At 43.4% G+C, this 12,248-nt stretch overlaps 1 protein-coding gene across 7 annotated transcripts in view; it reads left to right on the top strand.

The window, feature by feature from the left end:
* Window positions 1-12,248, top strand: part of LOC126401758 (inositol polyphosphate-4-phosphatase type I A-like) — a 78,845-nt gene that overhangs the window by 38,149 nt on the left and 28,448 nt on the right. For 2 of the 7 annotated variants that reach the window (XM_050063234.1, XM_050063235.1), the window contains exons 8-18: window positions 605-716; window positions 1,072-1,162; window positions 3,911-4,058; window positions 4,153-4,283; window positions 4,406-4,510; window positions 5,921-6,029; window positions 8,415-8,601; window positions 8,686-8,901; window positions 9,343-9,484; window positions 10,864-11,013; window positions 11,569-11,601. In XM_050063234.1, the coding sequence (XP_049919191.1) occupies window positions 605-716; window positions 1,072-1,162; window positions 3,911-4,058; window positions 4,153-4,283; window positions 4,406-4,510; window positions 5,921-6,029; window positions 8,415-8,601; window positions 8,686-8,901; window positions 9,343-9,484; window positions 10,864-11,013; window positions 11,569-11,601 (1,424 nt within the window). The remainder of the gene's footprint in view (window positions 1-604; window positions 717-1,071; window positions 1,163-3,910; window positions 4,059-4,152; window positions 4,284-4,405; window positions 4,511-5,920; window positions 6,030-8,414; window positions 8,602-8,685; window positions 8,902-9,342; window positions 9,485-10,863; window positions 11,014-11,568; window positions 11,602-12,248) is intronic. The other 5 variants (XM_050063239.1, XM_050063241.1, XM_050063237.1 and 2 more) reach the window with 4 other exon arrangements.

Genomic DNA, 12,248 nt, shown 5'->3' on the forward strand with positions numbered 1-12,248 from the left:
TGCTAACTATTATTTTTATGTCACTAGTCACTTGAAACAAATTTAGTACGATAGGAGACAGGTTGAAATAAACCGAAATTTCCCTTTAAGCAAAACTGTCAAACACTAGCTACTTCCAGCTACTTAAATGTAAGGTGTTGCTACTTTTTTTGCTTTATATCATTCTAAATTAATTATCTTTAGATGCCACCTTTAGATTTTCTATTTTTTGAGCTGAACCATTCATTAGGAGCGCTGTTGGAATACATTAACCGTTTGGTACTGATTGCCCCACACCCAGAGTGCAGAGCACAGATGGAGCAGCACAACAGCAGGTGCAGTGAAAGTGAAACTTAACTGTGTCTCAAAGTTTGATTTCACTCACAAACAGCTGCTGACACTTGACAGAGTTCTGGCATGGGCCTGTTTTAGATTAGAAACTGTTGCACCACGTTATATTTGTGTTGTTTTCACATCATTGTCAAGATCTCTTGGACTAAACTGGCAAGTGTTGGACAGAAAGAATTTTTGGGCCAAACAATGAATCAAAAACTGCATTTACAGATTAATGGATAATAGAAAAAGGACTGTTAGTTACTGCTCCAAACTGCGTTTCACTGTACAGATCAGCAGAGAACGAGCGGGTGGGGAACATCATCATCGCTGCGTGGCAGATGGAGGAGAGAGCAGATCAGAGGATGTCGGTCGGCCGCCTGCCAGACAGCATCAACAGGCGGGTAAGAGGCGCTGGGAGGGACACGGTCCTCTGGGAGCACTTGGTTTTAAATTTAATTCCTGTTTTGAGGCAGATTCCCTTCATGCAGGGAATTGGTTGGTGTGGGCTCGTTTCAGTAGCAGCAGCTGAAATAAACTCTGAAATATACCTAACCTGCTTTATGTCATCATAAACATGTCACACAGTGGCAGTAAAAAGACATATCTTAGTGGACTGGGTTTGCGTAGGAGCTCTGTAAGTGTGGTTGGAGTGTTGTGTAGGTTGTGTTGGCCTCAGAGAGTGGACAGGCAGGTGGAGGTGGAGGTGGAGGTGGTTGTTGACTCGCTGTGTAACACCAGAGCATGTGTGTCCCGCAGACGGTGCTGCCGGTTGACGAGAGCCTCACAGAGTCGATGGGAGTCCGGATCAAGTACGCCTCGCTATGCAAAGACACGCTGCTGCGCTCAGGTATGACAGCTCTGTCTTCTCAGATACGTCTGACTCAAATGGCACCCAAGTTTGTTGCTTAGTTTAACAGTTAGATACATAGTTTGTATTGTGCGTTCACATGTGTGTGAGAGTTCCTGACTACTGGAACATCCTTGTTCTGCAAAAACGACTTCTATCAGGTGTTACTTCCTCTGCTGCTCTGAATATAAACCAGTACAGAGCTTTACTTTTTATAGTTTCTCTTTCTGGTTTATTCCATATACCACATTAATGTCTACAAGACCTTATCAGGTATATGAATAAGCTTTACAACAGTTCAAAGGAGGTCAAAGGGAGTTAAATGAGGTCATTTTGCATCTGCTGGCACGCCTTAAGCTAAGAATGTCTTTCAGTAGTGTTATGATAACCTCACTTGACTCATATGACAATGTGTCAAGCTTGTGACTGTTAATTAGCCTGATGAGGCTGAGTTGTTTTGATATAGCCAGCCTGTGTTTCCCCCTAGCGCCACCATAAAATCCCACCACACAGTATTTATACTTGAAGCAGCTAGAGACAGGAACAAGCAAGGATTATATATAAAGCACCCCCAGATATTGGTGCTCTGATCAGCTGGCCACAGATTGTTTTGTCATTCTCAATATTTTGAAGGCCGATCTTAAGTTCTATATGCTATATATTCTTGAAGACGTTTCACCTGTCATCCAAGAGGCCTCTGCAGTTTGCAGGCTTTAAACTCTGTGTGGGTGTGAAACCTTACAGAGTCGTTGAGGTCACATGTGAGTCGTTGGTCCACCCAGCCATCATGTGTGTCGTTAGGGTTAGACGGGTCCAGGTGTGAGTGGGTGTAAGCTGAAGAAGCCTCTTGTATGAGAGGTGAAACATCTTCAAGAAAGTTAAGCAAGTCTAGTTGCCTGAAGCCTAGTTCACATTACGCGATTTTCACCCTGATTTTGCGTCGCGGAGGCTAATCTTTTGAGCGTTCATACCCGGCGACATGTGTTTCTGTCAGCGGGAGTCTCGCCAACTGCGTTACGACCTGTGTGTGCACACCACAACATTTCTGCACCGAGCCCTCGCCGACAGAGCCCCAGATAACGCAGTGACGTCACCAAACTTGGAGACGGCACATCGTAAAGGCATGGATATTCTTTATTATCCTGGGTCCAAACACAACGCGCTCTCCGTGATCCTGTGGACGCCGCCGTTGTTGTCGTTGCTTGCCGGCTTGTCAGTGTTGCCAGATCTTGGGAGAGAAACAAGCAACCAGGGCTATGGAAACAAGCGACCCAAAAGAAGCAACGGATATATATATATAGAGGAAGGTGACGTTTAGAGAGCAAGCCCAAAGTCGTGGCTAATAAGCAGACCTGGCAACCCTGCGGCTTGTCCTCCTCACATTTCCTCCGTCCTCCTGCGTGCTGACGTGGGACGTATCCCGTCTCTCATTGGCTGATGCTCTTTGTCAGTCGTGTCACACTTCTCCAGTTTTCTAGCATGCCAGATATCCAGTCCCAGCTGCAGACGAGGGGGCGACTTGCTCGTAGGCTTGTTCACACATGAGGACTCGTCGTGGCAGACTGTCTGCCGACTCACCTCCGACCCAAGGTGGCTCTCAAGATCCTCTGCGACGTCAAAATCGCAGTGAAAATCATGTAATGTGAACTAGGCTTTAGATATAGCTCTTAATTAATGTGACTCTCTCGGATGATGCTACATTGTGGACAACGAATCTGCGTTGACGTCGGCAGGAGGAGAGCAAGTCCAAGTTAGCTGTAGGCAGCTGATGGCTGAATCTAACTGCTAACTGAGGCTGCATTTAGTTACATTATGATACGTTCAAGCTCTGCTCAATAAAAATGAGGTAAATTATAACATTCTCACCAAGTTATTATCAAGCAGGTTCTTTAATTTAATTGTATTTGTTGCCTCTCTTATAAGCCACTGAAAGCCACGCCACAGTTTGGCTTTTGCTTAAGAATATAGAAGTTTATGGCTGAGAAAATGTAGCGCCAAAGGAAAGGGCTGTTTGATGGCAAGGTAAAGTGAAAATATTCTCCATAGAGGCTCCACTTAGACAGATATTGATATAGTGGCGAAAATATGTATTGCAGCTGTCCCCGTCCACAGCAGTACGTTGTGTAGCTGCCATGGCAACCTGCTTCTCCAAACTGGGGTTTCATTTATATACATATATTGTCCCAAAATCATTTAAAATTCAAAGAATTACTCAAAGACAACATAAAGTAGATGATGACCAAAAATCATGATCATTTAACGAAGGTATAAATATTTATGATCCAGGTTATTACCTTACTCTGTCCTGAAAATGAGGAACTAAAAATAGATATGACTATACAGGTGTGCCAAGGTATGATTAAAAAAAAAATACAAAATAATGAAATAGTGGACAACACAAGGCCTGTTTTTCTTTTCCCTCCACCCTCCTCCACTTTCATGGCTCCACGTTTACCGATGCATCAGACCGTAAATCTTATTATCAAGCAGAAATATATTGATTGTCACCAGTGAGTGGGAGGGTTCTGTTTACCCGAGCCAGAAATAACACAGATGTGAAATGTCTGAGAGGGTACAACAACCTTCTTTGACTTTTTGCTGTTATGTTTTTTGTGAACGTTTCTTTCTTCAGTCGTTCTTTTTGTGTAATGATTGTACCATATGCATCGCAAAGTGTGGTCAAATAAAACAGTCTAATCCAATCTATCACGGTCTAATCCAGGCTGATTGAATTTCCTGTGTCTTCAGTGTTTGGAGGCACGATGTCCAGGATGTACCGCTTCCCCACGACTGATGGGAACCACCTCCGGGTGCTGGAGCAAATGGCTGAGAGCGTCCTCTCATTAAACATCCCCAGACAGTTTGTCAAGCTGCTGCTGGAGGAGGACGCGGCCAGGTACAAACACACGTGTGGTCATGTTGCATGAGAGCTTTAGGCTTAATTCTCCTCTGTAATGCCGACTTCTCCTTCTTCATTAACACCTCTTCAGGGTGTGTGAGCTGGAGGAGCTGGGAGAGTTATCACCCTGCTGGGAGAATCTGCGGCGACAGATTGTCTCTCAGTACCAGACCATAATACTCACATACCAGGAAACACTGTCCGACCTCAACGACTACAGAGGTTAGAAGGTTCCTCGGTGGCCTCTTGTTGTCTGATAAAACAGCATCATATACACGTTTCCTGGTCTGTTTCACACATTTATTTCCCCCCTCTTCTCTCCGTCTCTGCTCACTCCACGTCAGGTCCATCGTTCAAAGCCAGCAACCTGAAGGCAGAGAGGAAGCTTGAGTTCATGCCAACCAACCTACACGTTCAGAGGATGAGGGTGCAGGATGAGCTGGGCTTTGGTGAGACATAAGAACAAGGACAAACAGACAGCAATAGTGCTGGGCTGATGTAAACATTTTTTAAACCAGTTTGACATGAACGCAAACACCAGATCGGATCAGTAAACTGAATTTTACTACCAAGTGTTGCAGTTGACTCAGCAGCCGCTCCCAAGTGGAACAAGCCTCGTTCTTATTGGACAAAAAGCCCAGTAACATCTGGCTCAGAAGACTAGTGGAGGCTAACTGGCTGTGCTTCCCTCCGGTCATGCTGCGGCTAACGCTCCACTAGCCGCTCCCAGCTAGCCCTGGCTCTCCGTTTGGATCCAAACGGAGAGCCAGGGCTAGCTCGGAGGCTAACGGAGGCTAACTGGCTGTGCTTCCCTCCGGTCACGCTGCGGCTAACGCTCCACTAGCCGCTCCCAGCTAGCTCCGGTTTGTTATTCAGGTTAAAGTGGGAAGAACGCAAGCTAGTCCAGTTGCCTATGATATCTCAGTTATGATTACCATGACCAGGATGACTGAGAATCTTCACCGACCTCTTAATATAACGTTAAATATGATGTTTTTTTTGGGGTTTTTTGTGGAAACTGAATATAATATATATAAGTATCATGAAATAGTGCTGTATCTGTGAGTTAGTAATTTCTGTCTGACTCTAAACCGCAGATGCTAAGGTGGAGCAAAAACAATGGATGCAGCAGACGCCTCCGTTCATTCGGAAATGTTGCAGCAACACTGAGTTTCAGTGCAAAGTATTAATTCAACAAAACTGGTATTCCACGGTTGTTGTTATAGTTTCTTGAGCATGCTCATTACACAAAGCGACTATACGTACGGTCGGATCGAGGAGATGATGTTGTTGTTTCCCAAATGCTCCATTTTATTTATTTTTTTCAGGCCTTTAATGATAGGACAGACTTGGCATGAATGGGGGATGGACAGCCACTGTAGCAGGGACTGAGCCTTTGTATATGGCGTGCCTGCTCTATCCACTAAGCCACCAACGCCCCGCATTTTACATGTCTACAGGAATACAAAGAAGGCAGAGTATTGAAAAATCTGCACCTTAAAAAGCGTAAAAAATAAGTTTTAGTGACCTAAAACTCAGTGAAGCAGCACCACAACCAGCAGGACAACTGACACATCATGTTTTTATTTTTCATCTGACCTCTTTTTGTATTTCGTCTCGTCGCCCCAAAAAGACTTTCTGGTAAACAAACACAATGTGCACTGAAATTTGATCTTCTTTCATGTTGCCGGCCTCAGCTTGTTGTTACTAATGCAATACAAATTGGATTTAGCACCTCAACACCCTCGGCATCAAACCGGTTGTAAGCTTGTACATCGGACTGGACTCTGGATATAAACATACCTTAAAACTCTCTTTTCTTCTTGCCTCATTAAACACATCGCTGCTTCCTCCTCCAGAACACACCTACGATGTGATAACAATCGGAGCTCCGGCGGCTCACTGCCAGGGCTTTAAAAACAGCGGCTTGCGGAAACTCATCCAGAAGTTTGAGGAGGCGAAGAAACAGTAAGTTCAGAAATCAACCACTGAATAGGAAAATCGAAATTTCAAAAATGCATTTGCATGTTCCCCTCAATTTCAGCAATTTCTGCTTTTGAATTCTTTTCATATTTGTTGCTTTAATCATCATTTTACTGATTTTAATTGAAACAGGTGATTATTTTGTGTGAAGGAAGTATCTATTTTGATTTGGCTGTCCTGAAATCATTTCTACATTACAAAAAAAAATGCATTGTTTCTTCAACTACTGCATTAATTCAGTTCTATGGCTTCCTCTTAATTTTGTTTTTGTTACTTTTTATTGATCAGCATATATGAGGAGGAATGGTGAGTTGTTGCACTGCTTTGCTTGTTTTCATTTGTTCGTACACCGTTTGCCTCTCACTGCCTGGTACCACCTAAAAAAAAAAAACTTTCACTGTTTCTTTGAGTCGGGTTGATTTGAAAACATTGCCAGTCGTCACATTGCTCATGTTAACAGCGACAAATAATAACACATGATGGATTTGGTTTTAACAGTGTTGTGTTTGAAAGTAACCAAAACAGGCTCACTTGTGTGTGAAACAGATATTTTATAACACGGTACACAAGTTTGTTGAAGTACCGCTCATTTTTGTAAATTCAGTCAAATCTGTTTTCTCGTAAAAACACATGGAAAACATGTAAACCTGACATTAAAGCACAGATTCAGAGTAAGATCTATCCGAATTTCTAAAATGAACGGTATCACTCCCAGTCCTGTTTACTGAAGTCGGTTTCATGTTGTCTTGTGTTTATATGTAGCATTCCTAAGCCACTGATAAGGACTCATGTTAAAGGGTAAGTTTGGTATTTTCCCATGTTTTTGTGTCTAAGTGACGAATGGAGACAACAGTTTTTTAAAATGGTCCCACGTTGAGTGAGAACTATTCAGGGCATTCGGCACTGTCAATGTTCGTCCACTAAAAGTGTTTGTTTTTGCCACTGACAGGCTCCGATTGTTATTCTGTGTCTGATGATATTATGGAAAGGATCCCAACAGAGATAGACTTTTTTGTTTATCCAGAAACAGCCCCAAAATCGGCATCGCCAAACCCACCAGACTCCGTTTGAATATACAGTCATTTTAGCATGTATGGAACCAAAATATTTTCACATCTAACTGGGTGAATTAAGGGTTTATTTCAACCAAACCAGAGTTGCTGATTGTTGGAACAGTGGAAAGACGAACCAGGTCGGCTTTTGTGACTTTTATTTTGTTTCTGTCGACTTTGAAAGAAGCGATAAAAGTACTGTTTAATTAAATAGAGTCTGGTGGGTGTGGAGATGGCGATTTTGAGGCTGTTTCTGGATCATACTGTTTCATAAAAATGTGTATCTCTGTAGGGATCCTTTCCATAATGTTGTCAGACACTGGCCATTTTCCTCCACACCGATTTCCATCGTCCGTTTAGACGCGCTGTGCCAAGCTGCACCAGAGATGGACCTTCTCCAGAGTAGGAGGCTGCCTGCACTCAAGCGGGTAGCGGTGACATCTCGCCGACCACAGTCAACCCCCAACAACAACGCTTCTCCCCCTCAAACAAGCTGTGTTTGTTGCGAGACTCTGCTCACCTCTGTCTGCAGGAGACCAGAGAGAAAGGCGTTTTTAAAAGTCTCTGTGTGTTCAGTTTCAGTAACTCTGTGGTTTGGAGTTTAGTTTCTCTCCTGCGTCCTGTTTTTACTTTAGATATCTGCTTTATTTTACTGTGCCATGTTCGCTATCCGCCGTATTAGAAGTTGTGCGAAGTTGCTGTTCGAAAACTCAACATTTCCTTATTTTGCTGCTTCACAATAAAAGTCTTTACTAAACAAAATAATGGGGGACTTTTATTGTGAAGAATCTATAGGAAATGAAATGTGTTTATCACTCTTTATCAGTTAAAGACGCACCTTGAAGTGGGTAACCCTGTTGTAATAGAAATGCAGATCGCACTGCAAGCCAAGCCAAGCCAAGCCAAGCCAAGCCCATGACTGTCGAAAAGAGATGTAAGAATAACAATCTGAACCTGTCAGTGGCAAAAACAAGCACTTTAAGTTGACGCACATGCCCTGAGTGGTTACATCGCAGCCTATATCGCAGCTGCTGGCTGCAGCGCTCTGGACTAATTTCAAAAATTGCATTTGTCGCACACAAAAACATCGGAAAGTAGGGTGCAGGTTGAAAAATACCAAACTTACTTTAAGAACAGGCATGTGCATGCAAATGTTATTAACAAAATACTATTTCTAAGACATTAAAAAGGGCAGGTAACAATTCTCCCGTACATGGAGGCTCCAAGATTCAGTCAGCCTTTTACATTGTGAGGATACAGTGTCATCAGCGTTGAGTCGGACATAGACGTGCTGCTAAAACCATGTGTCTTTCTGCAGCAGCGCCCTCTCCAGCTCGCAGTCCATCGTCTACATACCCCAGGACATCGTCCGAGCCAAAGAGATCATCGCCCACATCAACACGCTGAAGACTCAGGTCAGCTACTACGCTGAGAGGCTTTCCCGAGCCGCCAAGGACCGATCTGCTAGCGGACTGGAGAGGACGCTCGCTATCCTGGCTGATAAGGTATTTTAATTTAAAGCTGTAAATCTTTCATAAGGACTTAAGTTTGCGAGATGGAAATGAACAACTATGTTCTCGCCCTCTCAGACTCGTCAGCTGGTGACGGTATGCGACTGTAAGCTGCTGGCTTCAGCCATCCAGGCCCTGAACGCAGCACGGCCTGAGTACATCGCCTCCAAAGCGTCTCCCTCCGCTGAGTCAGAACAAGTAGTCCTACGGAACGACCAGGACACGCTGCTCGCCAAGTGGAGCGGTTGCAACAGCCGATCATCGCTGCACGTAGACTGGCATGAAGAGGAGTGGGTGAGTTGATGAGGCAGTTAGGAATCACGGAAACAAACAGTTTAAGATTCATTGTTTTCCTAAAATGTTTAATAAATATTCAGATTTAATTCTTGTTCCTGTTGATTTCTGGTTCTTGACGTGGCTGTAAGTACGACAGAATGAATCCAGACTGTTAATGTTTTGCCTCTGTTTCCCCAGACAGCCTGAGACGAGAGTTCGTAGTTATGTAATGAAGTCAGAGCTCTACATTTGCTTGTGTTACATAAAATCTTTGTTAAGCAAAATTGTGGTGTGCTCCCTGATTTGCATACTGATGTGATTCATCTCATCTCTAATGCATCTTCTCTCCCCTCTGGCTCTGTTCCTTTCCCTGCTGTAATTTCTCTATTAGCCCTTTTGGCTTTTCTTACGTAGCTCTTAAATTTTTTATGACACTGCTTTGTGTCTGTGTCCTCTCAGGAGAAGGTTTGGGTGAATGTGGATAAATCTCTGGAGTGCATCATACAGCGTGTCGACAAGCTGCTTCAGAAGGAGAGGAGGCCCAGCCTCAGCAGTCAGGACGGGACCCTGACTGACCTCCTGGGCGGTGCCAGTAAGAAAGGTAACACACACACTTTTTCGGGTAGAGATGTGACAAATAACATTAATGCATGGTTTTAATGTGACGACCTTTTGCTCAGAAGTAAACCCTCTCTTTTTTGGGGTCGCCTTTACCTGTCACAAATGCAACAAATTACTATTTTCTCTGAATTTGCTCAACTAGGCATTGTTTTCAGTTTTTCATTTATTTTGCTCCGTAGCACTTTTAATTTATTTTGAAGGAGCAGTGTGTGGGATTTAGTGACATCTGGTGGTATGGACTGCAAAATGCAACCAGCTGAAACTTCCAATTCCCTCAGTGTTCACTGTTCAGGAGGTTGTACCACTAGGTTGTCACCACTAGACTTCTTTACAGAAGAATGTGCGTCTGTTATTGTGATTGCTGGCAAAGGCATCGATGATTTTTTTTTGCAATCAAATATTTAAGGAGCATCAAGCAATTAAAATCTGTATAAAGCAAGGTAATAAAGCAGTATATTTGTCAGTCATTATTATTAAGTCAAACAGTGATCTCCTAACGTTTGTAATTTAAGGCCCACCTACAATTGGTCTGGCCCATCAAAACTGAAATCCTGGCGCCGTGCCTGGTTCATCGTGGAGGGGCTGCTAACTACAGTGGCCAAGGCTAAAACGTAAATGGCCCTATATTGGGCCCACTTTTGGTTTGTCTATTGGGGGCTACTGTAGAAACATGGCGGTGCAACATGGTGTTCTGTGTAGACGAGGACCCGCTTCCTATGTAGATATAAACAGCTCATTCTAAGGTAACAAAAACAATTCGTATTTTCAGGTTATCAGAAGAAGAAGATGTACTTTATTAATCCCTGAGGGGAAATTCATTTGTCTTGTCATACACACACGCACATATGCATAGACAGGACCTATACATGCATTAAATGCTCATGAACAGGCACCATTACCATTAGGCAGGAGGCAAACTGGCACCTCTCCAGGTACCAGACCACACTCCATAGTTTGTCAGGGGACTTGAACCTGCCGCCTGGAGAGGAAGAGACCTTTACAGATTATACACTCAAGAAAACATACTCATTATGTTAGATTCCATTTCTGCCAATATATCCCCCTAACTCCTACACACTGGACCTTTAATTATTTTTGTTCGTTTGATAAAGGTATACTATGCAGGATTGTCAGTTTTTAGGAAAATCCTGCACAGTATATCTTAAACATTAAAAAAGTGAATAAAGTTAGTGACTTTAAACGGGAACAAATGAACTAAAATCAGTTTTTACGGGCGTGTAACTAATAAAAACATTGAAATAAATAAATAAAGTAAGTGAAATATAAATAATTCACATTAGCTGACACTGAACACATCTGGAGGTGTAAATTAACACTGTTGTGTGTGGCTGTGACAAGATGAAGGAAAAAGACGAGCTTTCTGGATCAACCCAGGGAGTTCATCACAGGAATCACCATCATTACCATCCTCTTCATCACCTCCACGATCATCCTCACCACCACCATCCTCTTCCTCCATGCCCGCCCTCTCCTCTGCACAAGAATCCTGTAGGTTCATTTCGTTTCTTAGCTTTGTTTTCGGATGAATGCTTCTGACAATTTTCTTTACCTAAAGGAAAGCGGGTGTTTTTTATTGTTTCTCAGCCTTACAGTACATATCGTGAGAGGAAACAGTCTAATGTGAAGCTTTTTGTTTTGTGTGCAGTCTTTGTTGCCGTCTTCCTGGCCCTGGCTCTGTAGCTACAAATTAGAAACCGCTTTTTGTCTTTACTCTCCAGCTTTGCCAGTGTAAAGTGCTGCTTCATGGCTGAACGCAGCCAGCAGTTGTATCGGAGATTTTGTGCTTACTCTACATGTTGTACTGGACCAGGATCACATGTCTATCCAAGCTTTAAAGTGCTGCATACAGCTGACAGTTCAGAAAGTTGGCAGAGGTGAGGAAAGAGATGGAAAAACGAAGCTCTGTAATTAAAGCTGAATTAATTTTGGATAGATCTGTGACCCTGGTTTGTACTGTAGTGTTTTCTATGTGTGTCTCTGCTGCCCTGTGTGGCTTACAGCGCCCGCTAATCATGCATGTTGCACCTCCATCCCCTCTTCCAGATGGAAGCCCCAGTGCTGAGGAGGCGTACCCAGGTAAGAGCTGCTGTCCGTCCCATGTGCTTCTCTGTGTCTTCTCTGCGTCTTTCCCCCAACTCTCGTGGACTCAGGTGCAACACTTGATTATCGTGTCAGATTTAGGCAGAGAATTAGCCATGCCGTTTTATGCACTTTTTCTCTAAAGTAATACTTCACCCTCCAAATGATTATTTGTATATCAACTCCTTAACCCGTGTTACATGAAATTTATGGAGATTTTTTTTTCTTGCATGCCTCCACGGTAAAAGAAGAATCCAAAAACTGAAAAAAGTCTTGATAAATTGAAGTCATATGGGATCTATGTCAACGGCAAAACTACACTCACCAGCCACTTTATTAGGTACACCTTGCTGCTACTGGGTTGGACACCCTTTTTCTTGGTGTCATAGATTCAACAAGGCGCTGGAAACATTGACAACATGATGACATCACACAGTTGCTGCAGATTTGTCTACTGGAGGCCATTGGAGTACAGTGAACTCATTGTCATGTTTGAGATGATGTGAGCTTTGTGACATGGTGCGTTATCCTGCTGGAAGTAGCCATCAGAAGATGGGTACACTGTGGTCATAAAGGGATGGACACGGTCAGCAACAATACTCAGGTAGGCTGTGGTGTTTAAACCATGCTCAGTTGGTACTAAG

The sequence above is a fragment of the Epinephelus moara genome, chromosome 15 (genome assembly GCF_006386435.1).
Source record: "Epinephelus moara isolate mb chromosome 15, YSFRI_EMoa_1.0, whole genome shotgun sequence".
NCBI classification, from domain to species: Eukaryota; Metazoa; Chordata; class Actinopteri; order Perciformes; family Serranidae; genus Epinephelus; species Epinephelus moara.